General features: G+C 42.1%; 1 protein-coding gene across 1 annotated transcript in view; it reads left to right on the top strand.

Annotated features, from left to right (window-relative positions):
• Positions 1 to 24,749, top strand: part of LOC144517376 (semaphorin-3D) — a 105,711-nt gene that overhangs the window by 30,785 nt on the left and 50,177 nt on the right. Inside the window, exon 2 of the mRNA XM_078249474.1 lies at positions 6,888 to 7,158. Within this exon, the coding sequence (XP_078105600.1) occupies positions 6,966 to 7,158 (193 nt within the window). The 5' untranslated portion in view covers positions 6,888 to 6,965. The remainder of the gene's footprint in view (positions 1 to 6,887; positions 7,159 to 24,749) is intronic.

The following is a 24,749-nucleotide window of genomic DNA, read 5'->3' as shown; positions in this document are numbered from 1 at the left end:
GGTCGTCTTTCCACTATTCCAACAATCACCACTCTGGTTTGGTTGAAATAAACCCTTAATTCATCCATTTACATGTGGAAATATGCTGGCTCTATACACGCTAAAAGTACTGATTATTTACATGGAGTCTGGTGGGTTTGGTGATAGTTATTTCCGGGATGCTGCGGATCTTACTCTTAAAAAAAAAAAAAAGGTCTATCTCTGTAGGGATCCTTTCCATAATGTTGTCAGACACTTAGAATAATAATCTGAGGCCGTCAGCGACAAAAACAGAACTTTTAGTGGACGCAAACTGACGGTGCGCAATTGCTCTATATGATTTATATTGCAGCCCGGTTCGTGGCTGTGTTCTCGAGATTTTTTCTCAAGATTTTTTTGTTCACATTAGTCACTTAAACTCCAATGCCTGGGAAAATAGGGTCCAGGTTGAAACATACCAAAATGACCCTTTAAATTCCTACAAAGATTCCAAGTAAAAAAAAAAAAAAACAATCTTTTGCCTGAAAACGTTTTCTTTTCTTTGGAGGCTTCAAATGTTAGAGACCACAATATTTTCCATATTTAGGAAGTCCATTTTTCCCGACTCTTTATCCACTCATTTAAACAATCTGTTCGCTCCACTAACATAGGAAGCTCTTACACAAAGGGTTGACATTTCGGAGCAGAAACAGTCTATTTCAGGAGCGTTGTTTGAGGATGTAGGTTAGAGATACAGTATCTCTTATCTCACTATTTGATGTATTCATTTCTTCTCTCTTCTCTGTATATACGTGTATCCAGCCTCTGGTCTCTCAACACATCTACGTTTGTCTACGTTACAACACAGAAAAAAAAAAAAGCTGTAATCACGCCGTTCCTCGCTACAGTTGAACGTGTATAATGATGGATGTAAACCTGGATGTGGCGCAGCTTGTTGTGTTGACTCATTGTTTAGCCCAAACCCCCCATGGTGCAACAGGAAGACGAAATAAAGATGGGTCCAGCTGATAACCATGGGAACGGTTTTCCTCAACAATATCATCCCCCCCTCTCTCTTCTCCTCAGTGAGCATGTGTGTGTAAAACTTTCAACAATCAATAATTTATTTATAAGCAGCAGGTATCCAAAGTGCTTCAATACACCAATAATAAAAACACAACATACAGTAAAATCAGAAAAGGTTACATAAAAACAGGAGGAAGAGAGATGAAAATGTCACATCGCTACTATTTATTAAAAGCCATTTTAACCCTCAGGGCCCTATTTTGACGATCTAAGAGCACGGCGTGAAGCGCCTGGCGCAGGTGTGTTTAGGGCGTGTCAAGCCAAAGCCAGGCACGTTTGGACCTTGGAGCATTGCTGTTATGATGGAGGATTTGCACCGTAATCTTTTTATTTGTAATCTTCTGCATGTGTGTGTGCTGCTGCGTGTCCCTGTGTGTGTAACAAGCATAGTGTGTGCCCGCTGTGCACGAGCCTAGGCTCATTTTACTAATGCTCTGTTAAAATAACAATGAAATGCTGCGTTATTGACTTTAGACCAGGTTTTTGTTGGTCAATGGTGCGATCACTTCCCGCTGCCTCAAGATAGCAATACGCCCAGAATGCACCTGAACACACCTCCCTGTAAGACCAGCACGGCCATGGGCGCACAGATGGGCGCAGACGCATTTGCTATTTAAACGACGCGGGCGCTGGACGGTCTTAAAATAACAAAGACACTTGCGTCGGGCTTTGCGTTGGGTGCAAGATAGGGCCCTCTGAGGTCTAAGGGCATTTTCACATATCTTCTTAAATTGACCTTTTTAAGGTATTTGCATATAACTGATCCCCATGTGTTTCATATCATAACGACTCAAACTTACAAAGGCATGAATTACCTTCTCTACATCACGCCTGTGTTAACTTTTGACAACATTGCTAATCCGTCAAATGTCACGCTGCAGTCAAACTGAAGTTGTCAACTTGTCACGTGTTTGTAACTTGGTGAACATGAGGTTCTTTTCAGCTAAAGGCTGGACTACAACAGAGCTGTTTGGAGCAGTTTGTGAACAGTGTTTTCTGTTGGAGATGGATAATTCCATTATGTGTGGATATGTTGTATTGGTGAACTTGACTCCCATAGTCTGCTTATTTACAGGGTGATACAAATTGGCAACATATCAGTGATGTGACTCAATCCCAACTAAGTAGAGGCTGAGGCGTTTCCTGCTCTTCTCTTTAACAAACACTTGAACAATTTGAAAAATGTCTGTCTTTCCTGTGTGGCAGACGGCAGCGGTAGTCTGTCAGTTTGGAGTCCCAATTGTTCCAATAGATTCGGGCGGTGACTCAAACGTATCAAAACATTCGTGCTGTAACAAAAGGTTTGAGTACCTCACAAAGGACCGGACTCTGATTCACCCACGAGACGCCAACATCCTCCAAAGTCATGTTTTATTTTGTGGGTAGATGACATAGTTTCAAACTGTCAATAGCGGAAAGTAACTAAGTACATTTCCTCAAGCACTGTATTGGAGTAAAGTCCACGACATCCACATTCGTGGGGTGCAAAAACCGGAAGTCCAGTATACTTTTGGGGTCCCGACAGCTTTGTGGGGCCAAAATGCTGGACCCCACAAGTTTAAAGGGCTCTTTGAGGGTTAAGACTTGGTTTTAGGATTAGGGTTAGAATGAGGTTCTGGTTAGGGTGAGGGTAAGGGTTAAGGTTAGGCATTTAGTGGTGATGGTTAAGGTTAGGGTAAGGGGCTAGGGAATGCATTATTATCAATGACGGGTCCCCACAAAGATAGTGCCACAAACATGTGTGTATGTGTGAGGAAATAGAATAAACTATTAGTTTCCTTCAGGAATTTATTTTAAAACTCTTGTCAACACCCTTGTTTCCTTCGGACAAAACACACACACACACACACACACACACACACACACACTTTGATGAGCAGAGGAAGAGACAGTTTGTCCCTCGTCTGTCTCCGAGGTGACAGCTCTGAGGAGGTCGTTTCCTCGAGTCAAGTGTACAACGATGATGTGAAACATACGATGTTGTCAAACTCACAGTACACCGCAGGAAAACTGTCTGCAGTTGTTGATTATTGATTACATCAGCCAAAGGCGTGGAAACGAGTTTCTTAAAGACTGTCCTCCCTCCGAAGAAACGCTCCCAGAAGTCGTTTGATCAAGCAGCCATTTTTGCCTTTATTTACTCCCTCCTATTCTGTTTTTGTCTCTCTGTTTGTGTAACCCGTAAATAAATCCTTTAATTTAGTCGTCCTTCTAATATACAAAACACACTTGTGTAATATACACAACAGAAACAAGTTCTCAGAGGATGCGTCATAGAGAAAAATGCGGTTAAATTCCCAAAACAAGACAGTTCATGAGAGTAATAAAGAGCCAACAGAAGATAATCTGTCATCACAAGGAATTACAAGGGAATGCTTTTAATATGAATGGGTTTTATCCCGGGGGGTGGATGAAAGGTACAGTATATTCAAGGCTGTCATTACGTTATGAGTCATCCACAGCTGTTTGGACGTCTGTTAGCGGCATTAAGACTTTAAAACTCATCATTTTTTACGCGTAATTACAACAGAATATTTTAAAGTTCATATTGCTTTGTTTAGTGGAGACGAATTGAGACACAAAACTGGGTTGTTTGGCTCCTAAAACACGGCTTTCAAGCCAGGGGAGCGGAGTTCATGTCGGGGGGGGTGAACGCAAGATTTTTTTTCTCCAGGAAACGCGCGTTCGTTCCTCGGGGACCAAACCACACCATTCCTTTTGTCGGCTGAACTCAACGGTAACAGCCTCTGAAACAGCCGTCCCGTCACGGTGTTCTGTACCTGGCTCACAGTCACCTTTTCTCGGCTAACGGTAAAGACGCTAAACTGAACTGTCATGTAACCGGCCGGCCGGTGCCTAATTTTTGGAAATTGTGTGTATATGTTTTCCGTACGATATACAAACCCAATCAGGAGAATGTGTTGTTTTTAGTGGAGAAGAAATAAGACACAGAGGCAGAGGCTGGGTTGGAAAAGAAAATACTTGCTTATTGATGCAATGCAGATATCTTGTCTGAGTTTATTATGAACTCAGATATCTTCCACATTTCTGTACCCACAGCCTCAGGAGTTATGCTAAAAAGTGGAGCAGTGGCCAAGTTAAATCTCTCTGACTGTCTTTCCTCTGTCAGCGGGCGTCTTTCCAAACTGTTGAGCTCTTTAAAACCTGCTGACAAGATGCAAGCCAGCCAGCCTCCATGATAGATCATGATGAATTATCATGAAAACACGGTCAGTTTCTCCTGGAACTAGTCTTGCAGGCTCTTCAAATGGCCCTGCCACCTGAAATAATTTCATGGTTAGTCTATAGTTACAGCAGAGGGAAATAGCGTTGCACTTCAGAGACTTTTCAACGCTACCGAGTGTTGTGTTGTTCTCACGGATGGATTACTGACCGGGACACTCTGGACATGACTGGACACCATTTGACCAGAGCGTCTGTTTGAGGCGACTGTTAACAATTCCTGTTGGAAAGTAAATCAAACTACTCTTCAAACTACAAGAGATGAGACACAATGTACCTACAAAGAAACACAAAACGACCAAAAAGAGATGACATCGAAGAGATGCTAAACGTCCACAAAGAGACGCAAAAAAACTACAAATGGAAGTTAACACAGATGGCGCAAAACAACTACAAAGGGAAGCAAAATGGCAACAGATAGACGCAAAAGAACCTCGAAGACACAAAATACACACAAAACGACCACAAATCTAGTGCCCCTCTAATATTAAGCCTTAACTCCCCTCTGCCCCCCCCCCCCCCCCCCTCTAACTGTGGCAAATATTTTCATTCATTTTTAACCCAATCTTGATCCCCAAAGGGGGATATTATTCATTTGTAGTGATGAATAACATGTAGGTTAACACTGAATGAGTATTCTTGTGTATATTGTTATATGTGTATCTTAGTGTTTTTCTAGAACCAAATGGAGGATTGGTGGTATGTAACACTTGTGCTTAATATATTTGTGCTGACTATTTAATATATTTTGGTATCCCAAAAATCACATATGGCCCCAGCCTGGCCCCTCCACTTGTAATGGTCTAGAACCGCCACTGGCTCAGGGGCCCGTTGTCTCATAATCCGTCCGTGGTTGTACAGTTTTGTGCCTTCTTTCTGCTTAAGAGCACTTAAAAGTTCAGCAGTCAAGTTAACCAACAAGCTAACTGTCTTTCCTCTCTCAGCAGGTACTTTCTCCTCACATTTCTCAAACTAAACACTCAGAATCAGCCAGCCACTGCGACAGTAAACGGTACAAAATGATGAATTGACCCATGCACCTTGTGAACTAGGTTCCCACATTACCACACCCAGTTCCAGCTGCACATATAGTTCTTGTTTATGAGAGATTTATTCAGGTGCTCGCTAACCTGCTAATGACACATCCAACGTTCGGATGGAATAAATCCAAAAAGCCAAACTATGCTCTTTGGTTCGTTTGCTCTGCTAATGTGCAGTGATTCGATTAGACTCAATGTTGGGATTGTTCATCTCCCGAAATATATCGGTCCCAGTTGGAGTTTGAAATTATCTTTGAGTATCAGATTCATCATTGTTTTGGAAAATAAGTGCTTTAATGTTTATTCAGCAGTCTGACTCTACATAACCAGTTAAAGTTTATCTGGTATCATCTAATGTTTTTTATGATAGAAGTCATACTTTCACTCTCGTGACAGTAATGGTCTTGTAAATGTTCAGGTTGTGTTGAATCTGTCACATTGTTTATGGTCTAACCGGAGCTCTGGGATCTCTCTTTCTCTGTCTCTCACTGGAAAACGTCGCAAAATGACTACAGATAGATGCAAAACCCCCTCAAAGAGACGGAAAACAACCACAAAGACACACAAAACAACCACAGAGAGAAGAGTAATGACCGCAGAGATGCAAACAACCAAAAAGAGTCAAAAAACTACCACAAAGAGACACAAAACTACCACAAAGAGACACAAAACGACTCCAAAGGGTTGCAAAGGGACGCAGAACGCGCTCAAAGAGACAAAAACGATCACAAATAGATGCAAAATGACTCCAAAGGGAAGCTAAAAGTCTACCTATAGATGCAAAACATCTTTAAAGACACAAAACTACCACAAAGAGACACAAAACTGGGCGCCTGGCTAGCTAACCCGTTAAAGCAGGCGCCCATATATAGAGGTTTACTCCTCGACGCAGCGGCCGCGGGTTGACTCCAAAGGGAAGCTAAAAGTCTACCGATAGACGCAAAACATCTTTAAAGACACGCAGAACTACCACAAAGGGAAGCAAAATGACTATTGGCTGTCCCGCTGTGAATGCTTTCTCTTTTTCGGTAATGAGCACCGGATTTACCAAATTCCTAGCAACTTAGTTGCATGGCAATCAAGTATTGAATCTTGAATCTTAAAATGCAAAACAATCCACAAATTGATGCAAAATGACTCCAAAGGGAAGCAAAATGACTCCAGATGGATGGAAGACACCCTCAATGAGACCAAAAACAACCACAAAGACGCGCAAAATGTCACGTGTTATGTTTTTTTTTATGATCGAAGTCATACTGTAGTTTCACTCTCGTGACAGTAACCTTCTTGTAAATGTTTGGGTTTGTGTTGCAGCACGCTCTCTGAGAATCTGTCACATTGTTTATAGTCTAACCGGAGCTCTGGGCTCTCTCTTTCTCTCACTCTGTCTCTCCGTTTTTGGGATGTATGTGCATGCGTGTGCTCCTTTCAGCAGTGTTTTATAAATGGGACCTCTGGATGTTGTGGTAGAGCGGCCAAAAGAACTCCTGTTCAATGTTTTATAACACAACATTTAATGAGACTCTCTCTCTCTCCCTCTCTCTGTATTTTCTCCTCCAGTCAGCTGCAGACTGTGATGTGACCGGTTGGTTCGGATTACTTCCATCTTTCTCTGTAGTCGGTGAAGCTCAGTCAGAGATGACAGCGGTTGTTCTGCGCGCAGCAGCAGGAGCAGGAGGAGGAGGAGGAGGAGGAGGGGGGCTGAAGTCTCCTTGCATGCTGTTTCTGTGTGTCGTCCCGCTGCTGTGGCTGCAGCCAGCAGACTCCAGCGCCGCTCCGGATGCCAAAGCCTGGAGGCAAACGGGGCCACGGCTGCAGCTCTCCCACTCAGGTAGGAAACACATCCACAAGAACAAACTGTTCTAAACAAGTACAGGAATGACATGGCAGCATGTTACGCCCAAAACACAACCCTTTTGCTATTAATCGCGAGTTAACTAGGACACTCGTGCGATTAATCGCCATTAAATATGTTAATCGATTGACAGCCCTAAAAAATAAATAAAAGATTTCATGCTAAAATAGCAGAATGGTTTGAGTGGCACAGTGTTAGATGAAGTATAGATTTTTTAATTTTATTTTTTGGGCATTTTAGGCCTTTATTGTGATAGGACAGCTGAAGACATGAAAGGGGAGAGAGAGGTCGGAGTCGAACCTGGGCCCGCTGCGTCGAGGCGTAAACCTCTATATATGAGCATCCGCTCTACCAACTGAGCTATCCGGGCGCCCAGATGAAATATAGATTTAATGACTTTTCTTCTTCTAGTTCTTTCTTTCGTCAGTAGATGTGTGTAAACCAAGTGTTTCTCTTCTCAGTTTGAACAGTGCTTTCTTACTCCACGTCCACTCCTCTGAACACCAACATGACCGATTGAGTTTCATTCTTCCGTCTACGGTTGATGTATTTCATATTGCCTTTTTCATGACGTCACCCGTTTAAACACTTTATGCCTGATTTATATGTTTAGCGCCCCTTGCGCCCCTTTTAAAGAGCAAGATTAATCACGAATGTCGTTCGTCAGAGCTTTCCTCTGAGCTTTTTGGGTAAACACGTAAGTATTCAGAGCGAAAGGGTGCTTTTAAGATCGATTTTGGTCATTAAGTTGTGCAGCTTTTCAGGCTAGAGAGAGAGAGAGAGAGAGAGAGAGAGAGAGAGAGAGAGAGAGAGAGAGAGAGGGAGAGAGAGAGAGAGAGAGAGAGAGAGAGGCTGAAAACCAGCAGCAGAAACAGAACTTGTCCGTCTGTCTACCATATGTATTTGCTTTCTTGACTATTTTCACACGAGAACGTGTGTCTTTTTTATTGATTTGAGTTTAACAGACACACCAACAGAAAAAGTATATATACTGTGTATAAAAACATACAACAGAAAAATTCCACTCAAAACGAACAGCAGACGCTGCATTGTCTTCAAACTAAGTTCAAAGTATGGAAAAACCAAATATATATATATATATATATTTGGTTTTTCCATACTACTAGTACTGTACAAGACATAAATAGCTAAGTACATACAGATTAAACCAAACACAGTGACGTCAGAGTCTCTGCAGGAAGGAATGCAGTGGTCTCCAAAGTCTCCAGGATCTGTCGGAATTATGATTGAGGTCATAAGTCAGTTTCTCCAAAGGGGGAAGAGAACATATCTGTAAAAACCACATGTGCGTCTTTAATACATTTGCTTCCTTACCTCACTTATTGGTTCAGTGCCTATCAGTTAATAACATGCCGACTTGTGACGCAAAGCTCATAGTCATAACCCAATAAAGTTACTGATGAAAGTGAAGCGTTGGGTCCTTTTCCTGCTGTTGTGATGTCTGATTTTACAGTCTGCGTGCGGTTAAAGGTTTTTCTCAGCGGACGTATCGCTTTCAGAGCCGGAGAGAACTTCATAACAATGTCATAAACGTCAATGTAGTCATGTGTTATTGACGCAGCTTTCAAAGCAATCTGGTGGATGTTGTAACCTTAGAAACGTCCTCCAACATACTGTAAAAACTACTTTTTCTTTTCATTTCAGTTTGAGAAAGCTGTGTGTGCTCTGAGGTCTTCTGTTAATGTCAGCAGCAGATGGTCTTTTCTACAGTTAAACACTTCACGGGAACAGCAGGGAAAAATAAAGATGGAGATGGAACAGATTAACAACATGGGAGGTGATGCTGTGTTGATGAGTGTCATGATGCACCTAAATGTTTAAAACAGCCTCAAATTAGATTAAGAGCAAGGAAAATCATTTAAACTCCCTGCGGGGAACTGTCATCATGGATGTCCAGATGTGAGGTTAGTTTAGGTCACACTTCTTGTTTCACACTCAAGCCGTTCTCACTCCGAACTCGTAAAATACAGACGTTTGGGGCAGTGGCTGTCAGCGTCTGAAACGACGCAAAAAGCACCCTTCAGCGTGTGTGTAGAACGCACCGGGGAGAGCAGCAGCTACACGGCGTTTGAAGATGACGTAGCACTGAGAGTGACTACGTTAGTGAGTAGTATGAAAGGCCGAAAATCCGCATAGAGAGGTTGGTTGGGGGGGGTGGATGGGTCAAACAACACAGGACTTTCACCCAGGAGACCGGGGATCGTGTCCCGTGTGTTACGTTTCCTAAAACCCAACCGCCCCGTTCTTTTCCTAAACCCAACTGTCCCGTTCTTCTTTTCCTAAATCCAACTGTCCCGTTCTTCTTTTCCTAAACCCAACTGTCCCGTTCTTCTTTTCCTAAACCCAACTGTCCCATTCTTCTTTTCCTAAACCCCTTTATCATGCAGCTAAAGACACAGGGTAACGTTAGCTTAGCGGTAGCCTGCAGCTGCTCTATTCCAGACACCACAGTCACTGCTGGAGTGACCGTGGTGTCTCTTTACCCAACCGTCCCGTTCTTCTTTTCCTAAACCCAACTGTCCCTTTCTTTTCCTAAACCCAACTGTCCCATTCTTCTTTTTCTAAACCCCTTTATCATGCAGCTAAAGACACAGGGTAACGTCAGCTTAGCGGTAGCCTGCAGCTGGTCTATTCTAGACACCACGGTCACTGCTGGAGTCAGAACGGAGAAACAACAAAACTGGAAAATCCTCTTACCTTCCTGAAGTCTCTGTGTGGCAGCATGTTGCCTTTCCCTTCAGTGAGTTATGGAGACAAACAACGAGCGATTCGGTTTCCCTTTTTGAATAACAAATAGACCACTGCCACCTGCTGGTATGGAGAGGGATTTCCTCTCACACAGGTGCAGAACGTTATAACTCATCCAAAACAAAATATAACATAAATGTGTTTCATCTTAGCCTGGATGCCAGCTGAACTTAGCCCCGCCCCCACAACATTTGAGGTCGGTAAGTTCGGTCTGGACTTGATCCGTTGCGGAGCAAATATGCTCGAACCAGAGCTGTTTGGACCAATCAAATTGTCAGGGCGGGCTTTATACGATGATGGACAGATGATCAACAGTAACGTAATCAACCACGTCACCAAAGAGCACTTGGGTTGAATTTGTTTACCACAAAGATGGCTGTCACTGGAGAATTGAGATGTGTAGATTCCTCCATCGCGTCTTTATAGAAGATATCAACAGCGCATTCATTTTAAAAGAGGAACAGAGAACCGCGATCACGTATATGTATACACATTGCCACACCCGTCCGCACGACACGGAAACTGCCGCCTCTGCCTTTGCTCAGTCGAAGCCTGCCTTTGACTTGCACTTTCTGTGACGTCTGTCTCCGTTGCTCTGATTGGTTGGAGGTCTATCCAATTGAGTGCAGAGGCATTTTCTTTCTTGGTTCGGTTGAAACACGCCCCATAATCACAGCCCAATGGAGCGTTATCAGACTGACTAGAATCTGAGTATGACCACGTCAGGCTAGTTTCATCTACAAATAATGACTAACATGTCACTTCACCATGAGAGCTGAGTCCAGTCACTTTGAAACACTTTTTCTTTCTGAATGCTTGCTTCCCGCTTGGCAACCAGTAACACCAGCAAAGCCAGCAAAGCCAACAACTGCTTCCTATCCAGCAGCAATTAGTTCAGGAAGGCTGGTTTCATTGTGAGGCAGTTAGTGAGATGTTTGTGGAGTGAGCAGTCCGCTGAATGAATGAATGAGTGGATGGATGAATGGAATTACTGAAGCAGCGACTGTGTTGATCTTTACAAGTCGTGTCCAAGTGCGACGGCGGCGTCTAGGAATAGTTGCTAATGACGTGACCGGATTATAGAAGTCAAACACATTTTGCATGAATGTTACAATGGGTGAAAAAAAGGGAAAGTTTGGGCCATGTCCTGAAAGTGCTGAAGGGTGAAATATCATTTTGGTAACACTTTAGGAAGGAGTGTGCATAAGACTGACATGATACATGTCATGAACATGAAGTCTTTATGAATGTTTACGACTATTATAATTAAGGGTTAGGGTTGGATATGTTTGGAATTAAAGCTATGGGAAAACTGTAAGGTCTTCTACATCCAACGTTACCAGCCATGTGTCTCTACGATGACCGGAAGTAAGCGAAAATCCAATAATAGATAGATAGATAGATAGATACTTTATTCACACTGAGGGAAATTTTAGGCATCCAGTAGCTTAGACAACCATAACACAACAAACACACATACACTCACCTAAAGGATTGTTAGGAACACCTGTTAAATTTCACATTAATGAAATTATCTAATCAACCAATCACATGGCAACTGCTTCAAAGCATTTAGGGGTGTCATCCAGGTCTAGACAATCTCCTGAACTCCGAACTGAATGTCATAATGGGAAAGAAAGCTGATCTAAGCAACTTTGAGCGTTGCATGGTTGTTGGTGCCAGACGGTCTGGTCTGAGTATTTCACAATCTGCTCAATTACTGGGATTATCACGCACAACCATTTCTAGGGTTTACAAAGAATGGTCTGAAAAAGGAAAAACATCCAGTATGTAGCAGTCCTGTGGGCGAAAATGCCTTGTTGATGCTAGAGGTCAGAGGAGAATGGGCCGAGTGATTTAAGCTGAGAGAAGATCAACTTTGACTCAAATAACCACTCGTTACAACCGAGGTATGCAGCATTTGTGAAGCCACAACACGCACAACCTTGAGGCGGATGGGCTACACCAGCAGAAGACCCCACCGGGTACCACTCATCTCCACTAAAAATAGGAAAATGAGGCTACAATTTGCACGAGCACACCAAAATTGGACAGTGGAAGACTGGAAAAATGTTGCCTGGTCTGATGAGTCTCGATTTCTGTTGAGACATTCAGATGGTAGAGTCAGAATTTGGCGGAAACAGAATGAGAACATGGATCCGTCATGCCTTGTTACCACTGGGCAGGCTGGTGGTGGTGGTGGTGGTGGTGTAATGGTGTGAGGGATCCCTTTCGCCTTCAGAACTGCCTTAATTCTTTGTGTCATTGATTCAACAAGGTGCTGGAAGCATTCTTTAGAAATGTTGGCCCATATTGATAGGATAGTGTCAAACACGGTACTAGTATGGTGTTCCTAATAATCCTTTAGATGAGTGTATAACTCACATAAAAATCATTCAGAAATTTAAAGAGTTAACAATTTGTGAAGTGATTACAAAGGTCTGGTGTGGACTGACCATGTGATGAAATGACCATGATAAGGTGCTATGGTAGAGTGTGTGCAATGGTGGTAGTGCAAAAGTGAACAGCGCAGGGATTGAACAGTGCAATAGCTTATTATTAAATATTAACTATGACTATGAAAAGACAAGAATGTAAACAATAGAATTGCTTGACAAACAAGAAAAGAAATAATATACTTTAAGAACAATATATGTAACAGGGAATAAGTTATATTATGTAGATGTTATGGCCACAGTCCAGATTGTGTAGAAGGGCTAATATAGCCCATAAGACATTCAGGTGTGCAGCAGACAAAGTGATATAATGGTAGGGGCTGAGAGAGCTTTTTTGTTAAAACTTTCTTTCTGAAGGTTGTAGAGTTTGTTTGGAATAAGGATTATTTTGAGATTGTAGTCTTGCGCATCCACCGGTACCAACCAAGATTCTGTAGACGATGGGAACCTATCCACTTCCGGGTTAGTTTTTCGCTTTTAACCTTTTGTTGGGTGGAAGGAGTCTAAGTTAGCATTGTTTGCGATTTACTTTGTTATGACAACTTGGCAGTAATGAAGACAACATAACCATACATATGTCATAGTTATCAAACTTTAAGAAACTATTAAGCTTCATCAGTTAACATTACATTAAACTGTCATTAAAGGTGCAGTAGGTAAGACTTATAAAACTAACTTTCTGTCATTTTTGCTGAAACTGACCCTATGTTCAAGTAGAACTACATGAAGCAGGTCATTTAAAAAAAAATCCAGCTCCTCTGGCTCCACCTACAGCCTGTAGTGAGATTTGCAAAAATCCAGCGCTCCCTGTTCAGATGCACCAATCAGGGCCAGTGGGGGGTGTCTAATTGCGTGTCAATCACTGCTCATGCACACACATTCATTCTCCCTTGTGGGGGGAGGGGCTTAGGAGACAATTTTGAGCTTTAGTGGAAAGGGGGGAGGGACTGAGAAGTTGTCGATGTTCAAATTTTTTGGCTAAGTCCTGGATCTTCACAATCCGACCTACAGCACCTTTAAGAGGTTGGTTTTTACATTAGCTGTCGTGTCAATTCTCAAAAATACTTGAAAAACTATTTGTCAAAAGGCTAGATAATTTCATTGATAAAAACAATTTACTAATGGACAGTCAGTATGGATTCAGATCTGGTAGATCAACGTCTATGGCACTTATTGAGTTAGTTGAAAGATTAACAAATTGTATTGAAAATAAAAACTATGCAGTGGGGATTTTCATAGATCTGAAAAAAGCTTTTGATAGCTGTTGATCACAAAATCCTGTTAAAAACATTGGAAAGGTATGGCATAAGAGGTGTGGCCTTTAACTGGATAAAAAACTATATTGAAAACAGGAGTCAGTTTGTTCAAATGGGTAATCACCGGTCAGTGAGAATATTTCCTGTGGCGTTCCACAGGGGTCAGTTTTAGGCCCAAAAATGTTTATCCTTTACTTAAATGACATTTGTAAATCATCATATGTACTAAAATTTACTATTTTTGCAGGCGAAACAAATATCTTTGGTTGTGGGGATAACTTGCAGCAGACGCTGGAAATGGTCACTAATGAAATTATTAAATTAAAACTCTGGTTTGATTCAAATAAGTTATCTTTAAACTTGAACAAAACTAAAGTCATGATATTTGGAAATCGCACTATAAATACAGATGTTAAAATAGTAATTGATAATGAAACAATTGAAAAAGTCTATGAAAATAAATTTCTGGGTGTTCTTGACCATAAACTCTGCTGGAAGCCACACATTAAATATCTGTGCATGAAGATAGCCAGGGATATTGGTATGTTGAGCAAAACTAGATACATCTTGAACAAAAATACATTAAATACTCTGTACTGCACACTTATTGTACCATATATGTTATATTGTGTGGAAGTTTGGGGAAATACCTACAAAAGCAACTTGCAAAAAATGTTGCGCATTGCAAAAAAGAGCAATTAGGATATAAAATCACATCGGCTATTATGAGCACACCAATCATCACACCAAATTTATGGACATTGTTACATTCAAAACTGCACAATTGATGTTTAAAGTTAAAGAAAATAATTTACCATGTAACATACGTGCAATGTTTAATGAAAGAGACAGGGGATATCATCTAAGAGGTCATTGTATGTTCAAGCAACCTCTTGTGCGAACTACTGTTAAAAGCATGTGCGTTTTCAGTTTGTGGGGTGACCTGAACAATGACATCAAACAGAGCCATAATATCATTCAGTTCAAAAATAGATTAAAGACATCATTACTTGACCAATACAGAAAAGAATAAACTGAAACACAGGATTGTAATTTGTAATTTAAAGGTATTGTTGTATATTATTGTATTGTTGTAAGTTATTGTAAGAACGAAAGATTGTATGCTGTATTTGCATATCTATTTACTTTGTATTATTATGATTTTGTGAAATAAGGGGCAGGACCAAATAAGCTATTTGCTTCCGCCTGCTCCTTCCCGAACTAATCCCTTTTTATATTTTTTATTTTGTTTTGTTTTTTGATTCTGATTGTTTGTGTTTTATTTTCTGTTTTAAAAAAATGTTTTGTCTTGCAACATTGTTGATTGTTCGAGATAAATAAATAAATGAAATGAAATGTATAATATCCTTGACCTCAAATAAAGTGAAATAATTAGTACTTGTCATGAAGATGTCAAGTGTTATAAGACCAGATTGACCACAGTGAATACAGTTGCGAGAAAATGCAGGTGTTGCGTCAGTTTTATGACCCGAGATTGCTCCGGTGCCACCGGAAATTCCTCCGGATGTCCCTCATTTCGGCCGGATGTCCGTCACCTTCCTCTTTCTTTGTGTTGGCGTTCTAACCTCCGGTGGATTTGTGAGGACTATGGTTAACTGCTCCTCAGATCTCTGTCCAATCTGAGTTTTCTGTCGCACGACTAAAACAACTTTTGAACGTACACACGTTCCACCAAAACAAGTTCCTTCCAGAGGCTATTTTGCAGAGGCACCGTGGCTCCGTTTGGAGTCTTAGCGCCGCCCATGATGATTGTGATTGGTTTAAAGAAATGCCAATTAACCAGAGCATGTTTTTCTCCCATACTGGAATGCTGTGTGGACTAGCCAGACCTTCCTCCGCAGCGCTGTGGAGGAAGGTCTGGCAATGCGAGACTAGTCTTACCCACATCAAGTGTTACCGTCATTTTCATTAAAGGAGAACGTGTATACGTATGTATAAGTATGAGGCAAATCATAGAAAGCTGTAGATTGAAGTTTTAGAAGGAGGAAGTCATTTTGCAAATAATTAAACATTTACACAAAAAAAACAATAAATTCAACTTGAAGTTATGTATTCCGGGACAAAATATGTTTTCCTCGAAATATAATTGAGGATGCAGTTTAGCTGTATGGGAACATAATTTTAAGTTTTTTTTAAATTTTATTTTTAATTTTTTTTATGTCAGAACCATTACATGAAATGGAAAATTCCTGATGTCTCATAAATCAGGTTACACACACTTCCATGACATACCTATCTATCTATCTTTATCTGGGAAATGAATGCAGAGTTATGTGGAAAAAAGTTGTGCAACACAGGTTTCTGTGATGAACCGATAAGAAGTTGTGGTTTCCTTTTACACCTTTCAAATACGTTGATTTATCTCGTTTCTTCCTGTAATTAATTGTTTTCCCTCGAGAGCGGGTAACCTCCTTTTTTTCCCATTCTTTCCAATAATTTTTCATTCTGGAGCACATCTCATGATGTTATACACGTGTGTGTGTGTGTGTGTGTGTGTGTGTGTGTGTGTGTGTGTGTGTGTGTGTGTGTGTGTGTGTGTGTGTGTGTGTGTGTGTGTGTGCGTGGTTACTAACAGTAGCAGTAAAGTGAAGCAGTGAACTCTACTTAATGAATAAGACGTGATTATCTTGCTGCGTTTGTAGCTGCAGGATCAACATTAGAGAGACTATTAAGATTTTATAAGGTAGATACTCAGACATTACCTTCAGGGGCAATAAACACACACACACACACACACACATACACACACAGAGGGAAAGAACGTGTGCGTCACAATTGACCCAGTGTCTGACCTGAGCAGGAATCCACAGAGACCAGCTCTCATCCTGCAGGGAGACACACCGTTAGCCTTTAACCTGACCAGGGAGTGAGAGTGAGAGTGAGAGTGTGTGTGTGTGTGTGTGTGTGTGTGTGTGTGTGTGTGTGTGTGTGTGTGTGTGTGTGTGTGTGTGTCCCAAATGTAAACAGACAAAAACAGAGACAGAAGGGAGATGGAGGGGCATATAACATGTGTTTAAAGGGGAGATTTTTACCTGTAACTTGTTTTTAACAACACGCACACATGCACACACACACACACACTTACACAAACAATGTCGGGAAAGCACACGTTCTTTTGATCACAGAGTTAACACAGGTGCACGTATGAATATGTGGAAATTGAATATTTGGAAACGCTGCTGACCCCATGTTATTCATCAGAAGTAAGACATATCAAAATATAATATAATATAATCTGTAGAATCTGGTGGAGCGGCATGTGCACCCGCTGAGACTCGTTAATCAGCACGAGGGCCGCCTATGATAAACACTGAACAAAATTATAAACGCAACACTTTTTTTTTGCCCCCATTTTTCATGAGCTGAACTCAAAGATCTAAGACTTTTTCTATGTAAACAAAAGGCCTATTTCTCTCAAATATTGTTCACTAATCTGTCTAAATCTGTTAGTGAGCACTTCTCCTTTGCCGAGATAATCCATCCACCTCACAGGTGTGACTTATCAAGATGCTGATCAGACAGCAGGATTATTGCACAGGTGTTCCTTAGGCTGGACACAATAAAAGGCCACTCTAATGCTACGTTTACACGTGGCCGGCTATTGTCATAAACAGACATTTCAACCTCTCGGTTTTCAAAAATAACATCGTGCACAGCTGTCAGTTTTCAGAAGTGTTCGTTTACACGTACCCATGTATATATGCCGTCAATGACGTCAAGAGCATGCCAAACCTATAGGTGGCAGTGTAACGAGAAGCTCAAGCCCACGTTAGCCAATCAGAATCCCGAATAATAGCAACAACAGCAACGAATCACTTCCTCTCTCTTCTCTTCCTCACTTCCTCGGCTGCCTAAACCTCCGTTTGTCTCAGTTTACATGCAAACGTGCAAACGAAGTTTTCCAAAATCTCCACTCTGGCCGGATTTTTTGGAAAGAATCGTTTTCAGAGGCGAATTCTCCGTTTCCGTGTAAGCGAAGGGCACAAACGAAGGGAAATGTCTCCGTTTTTCAAAATAACCATGTACGTGTAAACGGGGTATATAATGTGCAGTTTTACTGTATTGGGGGTGTCCGGGAGGGGTCCAAAAACCAGTCATTATCTGGTGTTATGGTTATGGTTAGGGTTCATCCGTGAAGAGAACACCTCTCCAAAGTGCCAGACGCCATCGAATGTGAGCATTTGCCCACTCAAGTTGGTTATGACGACGAACTGCAGTCAGGTCAGAGAGAGAGAGAGAGAGAGAGAGAGAGAGAGAGAGAGAGAGAGAGAGAGGGAGAGAGAGAGAGCAATGGTTGAACCCTAACCCTACCCCTAACCTTAACACCAGATACTTACTGGTTTTCGGACCCCTCCTGGACCCCCCACCCCCCCCCCCCAATACAGTAAAACTGCACATTTTAGAGTGGCCTTTTATTGTGTCCAGCCTAAGGGACACCTGTGCAATAATCCTGCTGTCTGATCAGCATCTTGATAAGTCACACCTGTGAGGTGGATGGATTATCTCGGCAAAGGAGAAGTGCTCACTAACAGATTCAGTCAGATTTGTGAACAATATTTGAGAGAAATAGTTCTTTTGTGTACATAGAAAAAGTCTTAGATCTTTGAGTTCAGCTCATGAAAAATGGGGGCAAAAACAAAAGTGTTGCGTTTATAATCTTGTTCAGTATATATGTTAAAAATATGATAACGTAATGTTAAAAACATCTTTACCCTTTCAACTTTCCAGTAGTTGTCAAATCTTGTGTGCCATGTGTCTCTGCCCGTCTGGTGCTGAAGGAGAGTTAAAACCAACGCCAATCAGCATTTCAAATTCAGACGTCAAGGCTTAAGAATGTGAATATTGTCACGCAGAATAACTCCAGGATGTTCATAACTGTTTTTCTTTGTGTTTTGATTTCTGAAAGTCAAATGTAAATGTAAAAGTGTGTCAGTGTGTCTTTGGCTGTAACTGGTTTATTGTTCCAGGGTTAGGTTTAGACTAGATTTAACTTATTTGACAAGAGTTTTGCCTCCTGTTAGTTTTTGACGCTCATGTGGAAAAAATCCAATGAAAACATACTGACCTCATGCGGGACTGTGGGATGGGAAATTTGTAAAACGCACACACACACACACACACACACACACACACACACACACACACACACACACACACACACATACATTATTTTGATAGCTGCTCAATCAGACGGATATAAAAACATAAATTGGCAGACTCTTGTACGAACAAATATCCAATTATCATTTTTGACATGCTTTTGATAATCTATTAGTCTGAGTCTGATTGCAGCTTGTTAAATGTGAATATCTTCTACTTTCTTCTAGTACAAAACAAGACATTTGAGGACGTCACCTTGGGCTTTTTTGGGAAACACTGATCCACATTTTTTGCCATTTTCTGACATTTTAGAGACCAAACAACTCATCCATTCATCCAGAATGAAAATAGAAAGTCTTTAGTTGCAGCCTGTGTGTGTGTGTGTGTGTGTGTGTGTGTGTGTGTGTGTGTGTGTGTGTGTGTGTGTGTGTCAGAGAGAGAGAGTAAGAAAACCATAAGAGATGGAAAAATGAAGAGGTTATACTCACAATCATACTGTAATGTGACTGCGTGTGTGTGTGTGTGTGTGTGTGTGTGTGTGTGTGTTCAGTGCAGCCTCCCAGGAGGTGTTGCCCGTACCTTGTGGTATCATGCAGTGAACCTTGACCTCTAACCCTTCTGTGATTATAAGAGGCAGAGTTATGGGAGGAGGAGGAGGGGAGGAGAGGGACGGCAGAACGCAGAAGGCCGAGGAAAGATGAGAAGACAAAACTGAAGGAGACAAACTTAATGACAGATGAATGAGAAGTGGGGGGGGGGGGGGAAGACTTTGGGAGGGTTAGGTGTCAATAAAGGAGGCAATGGAAATAAAAGAAGCGCTAGAAAGGTAGGAAGGAGGAAGGGAGGGAGGAAGGGAGGGAGGGATGACACATCGGGCAGAAGGGTTTTCTGAGGTTAATGAACCTGTCAACCACCTGAGACGAAACAGAACTGCGGAGGAAGGTCAGACTGGTGTTAATTAAAAGTGTGTGTGTGTGTGTGTGTGTTCTTGTTTAACTATATTCGTGGGGTCCAAAAACCGGGAATACAGTATACTTGTGGGGTCCGGACAGCTTTGTGGGGCCAAAATGCTGGAGCCCACAACTTTAAAGGTCTGTTTGAGGGTTAAGACTTGGTTTTAGGATTAGGGTTAGAATGAGGTTCTGGTTAGGGTGAGGGTAAGGGTTAAGGTTAGGCATTTAGTGGTGATGGTTAAGGTTAGGGTAAGGGGCTAGGGAATGCATTATGTCAATGACGGGTTCCCACAAAGATAGTGAAACGCACTGTGTGTGTGTGTGTGTGTGTGTGTGTGTGTGTGTGGAGAAAAGAAATAGGAAGTGAGTTTTTTTTGGGGTTGTTTTGATTGTTTGTCCGTCAGCAGGGTTGCATAAAAACTACTGGCCATATTCTGATGCAACTTGATGCGACCCCATTAGCGAAGTGGATCTGAATCACAGGGCGGACACACTCTATTTTTGTTAGCATTGTGAAGTATGGCATACTGTATGTGCTGCATTCATGTGGCGGTGGAATAATCTGAAAAATGAGTTGCCGACTGGGAAAATTAGGGCATGCCTTGGTTGAAGGTCTGCGCTCTCTGTGCTCTTCTAGTTTTTTTTGTTGTTGTTGTTATTACTGTAATTTATTTGGTTTGCTCGGCTTGTGTTGCATACCATATGGACACACACACACACACACACACACACACACACACTGACACTGGTTAACGTTGCACAGTTGGAAGCTGACAGACGCCCCTGATCTTTAACTGGGTACCAGATAAGAGACGATGGTTACAGATTACAGCTTGTAGTTAGATGAACTACATGTACTGATAGCGTGGTTTACATCACACACACACAGACACACACACAGACACACACACACACACACACACACAGAGACACAGACACAGACAGACAGACTAAGATTACCTGCAGGGAGGTTTTTATACGCTGTACTTCTCACAATGTCAGCTTCAGTTTTTTGGGGTCAGAAGTTTTACCTTACTGATGCTCTTTCGTCAGGGGTTCAGGAGGTTCAAAGAAAACACACACACACACACACACACACACACACACACACACTTACTCTGTTCTACTTGACTTACTTTGACACCTCGCTCTGTTTCACCCCAGATGTTTACCAAACACTCTGTAACACTTCTTTAAGAGTCTGTGTCTGCGTGCGTGCGTGCGTGCGTGCGTGCGTGCGAGCATGCGTGCGTGCAACACTTGAAATGCAACGTTCTGCTCGTTCTGAAGTGGCATGTTCGAGTGATTTAGAGCGAGTTTGTGCAGTTAAGAGAGTTTGTAAGTTTGTAGAAACGCTCATCATACAAACCTGACAGAAAAAGTAAGAAAGAAAGCTTTAGAAAAATAATCTGAAAATGGTCTTGCGTGAGGCTTAATCTCAGGAGAGTGACCAACTGCCACTTGGCTTGTTTGAAAGCCATGATGTCTCTCTCTCTCTCATGGGGGGGCCAAATTCTCTGGGCGGGCAAAGCAGAGAAAGGGGAGGTAACCTTTCCCCTTATGACATCATAAAGGGAAGATTCCAGATCGGCCCATCTGAGCTTTCATTTTCTCAAAGACAGAGCAGGATACCCAGGGCTCGGTTTACACCTATCACCATTTCTAGCCACTGGGGGACCAAAGGCAGGCTGGGGGAATTAATATTATTGTTAAAAAACCTCATAAAGTGAAATTGTCATGCCATGGGACCTTTAATAAGGGAAATAGGAGCTTCTGACATCACCCGTAATCAGTCTTAATACTGACCCAATAACACGGAGATAACGGGTCAGGATGAAGAGTGTTGAATTCAGGACAAATTATAACATCCAGGCTACATTCCTGAAGTGATGTCAGTTAAAGAGCCGAGTTCATCAACCTCTCTGTCCCTTCTTCCCATGAGCAGCATGACACGAGGAAGAAAAAAAGATTCCAGTGGTCTGAGAGTCTCTGAGGACTCCTTAATAAAATATGTCCTCCTTTTTAGAATTATACACAGTCCCGTGCGTGCGTGCGTGCGTGTGTGTGTGTGTGCGTGCGTGCGTGTGGAGACTCATGTTGCACTGTCATGACTGATTCTCCCAAAACGAAGGAAACTCCTTCGATGCAGTGACTTTTCCCAACAGATCAACCGAGCTCTGATAAGTTTGGATAGAAAGAAGGAAAGAAAGAAAGAAAACACACACACACACACACACACACACACACACACACACACACACACACACACACACACGCTAAAACACACTCACACACACACTCACTCTGCTCTACTTGACTTACTTTGACACCTCGCTCTGTAACACTTCAACCTCTTTAAGAGAGTGTGTGTATGTGTGTGTGTGTGTGTGTGCGTACGTAGACTCATGTTGCACTGTCATGACTAATTCTCCCAAAACGAAGGAAACTCCTTCGATGCAGTAACTTTTCCCAACAGATCAACCGAGCTCTGATGAGATCGGCTAGAAGGTTTTGGTACAGTGAAAAACCAAATAATATGTAGACGTTTCTTCTCATGTAACCAGCCACAAGAAAACCAGATCTTCAGAGTTTCTTTAAGTCTTCTCTTGAAAGACAATGCTGCATGTGTAAACACGTTCAAAATGATTCTGGGAGAATATGTGCGATGACAAGATTAATATCAGTTTTTATATTATACCCCAGGGCCAATTTTTAGTCCCAGGCCTGCACAGGTCTCCACATTGAGTCTTTCTACTCTTAAGAATAATGTCGTACGAAATTACAGCGAGCGCCGGTGACGAGCAGTCACATGACCATAGGCGTAGATTTTTGGGGGGAAGCAGGGGTATATGTCCCCCCGAATATTTAAGAGGTAGATGTGTCCCCCTCAAATAATATGGAAGACAACCCACTCCCCGAAAAGAGGTACAAATTATCATCCACGGGGCTCAAAACACAGGGTTGCGTAAATCTACGATGTAAGACTTTACACTGTATATACTGGCAGCCATCAGACACCCGCCCCCCCCAATGTTGAAACTAAACCTATGCCCCTTGCACATGACAGTTAAGTTTAGCGGTCTTTACAGTTAAGCTGAGAAAAGGTGACCGTGAGCCTGGTACAGAGCACCGTCAGGTGACGCGTTATTATGGATCCCACGTAACTTCTAGGCAAGTCCCGCTCTACGAAGCAGCCTGATTGGTTGGGGTTAGGCATTGACCTTGAGTGGTTAAGGTTAGGACTGGTCAGGGGATAGGACCTGAACATATTGGGTTACGTTACCATGCATAAGCATGGACGCCTGGCCAATAGTAGTGTGTGAATGCTGTTGAAGGGCAGGGCTTGCCTAGAAGTTGCGTGGGTTCCATAATAACACTGATGTGACATTTTAGCGTCCGTTACGGTTGAGTTTAGCCGACAAAAGGTGACTGTCATACGGAGATGACAGTTAAGTTTTGGGTCAGGGTTACTAAAAGACACTCGAACGCTGTGTAACCAGTAACATAGCTCAAACACGGCATTCGACTGGTCGTGACTGTTTTCCCAAGATGGCGCCTGCCTGTATACGTGAACAGTGCAGTCTTTAAAATCTTTTTAATAAACTGTCTGTACACTTACAAAGTTCTCAATGCTTCGGTTTTCATGTAGGGACCCTCATTATGCTACCATGGAAGTGTGGTGCTATTTTGAGCTTTGTTAGTGGTTAGAAATAGCGACTTCTTTTTACTTTTGCGTGCCCTGACGACTAGCGTTATAAGCTAATTAGCGGTTTGCGGTAAAACTGGTCACATTCAATTAGCATGAAAACAAATCCCAGAGAACGGTCGACTCGGTACCCATGTGTTATTAACCCCTAGGTTCATTTTGCTCCGGATTTGTCCTTTAAGCAAACAGACAATGTTCTATTTTCTTTCTTTAATTTGACTTGGAGAAGAAAAAGTACCGTCGTTCCGGTGCGATCCCGCAGCACTACTGTTCACCCCTGGTATTTGGGTTAACAGACAACGATAGCCAAGAAAAAATATATGTTTCTCGTGTTTTCTTCTGTCCAACTATACCTCCTACTCGTTTTGTAAATGTTCCGGCAATAATGGAAACTGATTGATGACTTGATGCACATTTTTTAATCTCCAAAGCAGCGTTGCGTAACTTTGCTGATAAGGAACAAAATGATCCGTTTTCTAAATTACTCCTTTGAGTGTCCAAAAGCATTGGACCAGCAGGTTTATGTTCCAGCTACAGTGCTCTAAATAAATTGTTAGTATTCCTCATAAGGGTGCTCGGATCATAACGGCTGTTGGCCCGTTTCCAACTTCTACACGGTGATGTTGGAAGTCCGAGAGTGGCAGCATCTTCCCTGTGACAGGAAGCACTGAGTTTTACAGGAAATATGGTCTTTATTTGGGGGGAACACACATGAAACCCTCAGGATCCCTTTCTTTCCTCTCCTTTGATCTGTTTTACTATAATGACCGTGTTGACGTGCTGCTACCGTGCGCTGGTTTGTATTCGAGGTGTAGTTTATTCAGCGAGATGGCAGTTTTTGTCTTCGCAGCCGCAACGACCCTGTTGTGATAAATCAGCCTCGAAACTGGGTTCATGTTTCTTCTGGATGTCTGGACTCCCAGCTGTCAGCGTCTCTGTAATGTTTATTATCTTCTAGCCTGGGATTTATCTTTGCTCCTGATGTGGGTCACAGCCTCACATGTTTGAGCTACGGCTGTGACATCATGATGCATTTTCATTGCAACCAGAGAAGGTCACAGAATCTCTGCTTTTTGACCCTCATATTGTCTTCGGGTCAAATTTGACCCGTTTTCAAAGTTAATTATTTTTTTTATCTGAAATCCATGGAAAAAAACTTCAGAAACACCGGAAGAAAGCGTCAAAAACGTTGGAAAAAGTGACTAAATGTAGGGGAAAAGAAGTGTCTAAAACGTTGAAAATAGCGCCATGGATGTCAAAAAAAAGGGACAAAGACATTGGATAAAATGTTATTGAAAATAGGGAC

This window comes from Sander vitreus, chromosome 4, assembly GCF_031162955.1.
Source record: "Sander vitreus isolate 19-12246 chromosome 4, sanVit1, whole genome shotgun sequence".
Taxonomy (NCBI): Eukaryota; Metazoa; Chordata; class Actinopteri; order Perciformes; family Percidae; genus Sander; species Sander vitreus.
The sequence above is the reverse complement of the archived record's forward strand: the minus strand, read 5'-3'. Positions and strand labels throughout refer to the sequence as shown.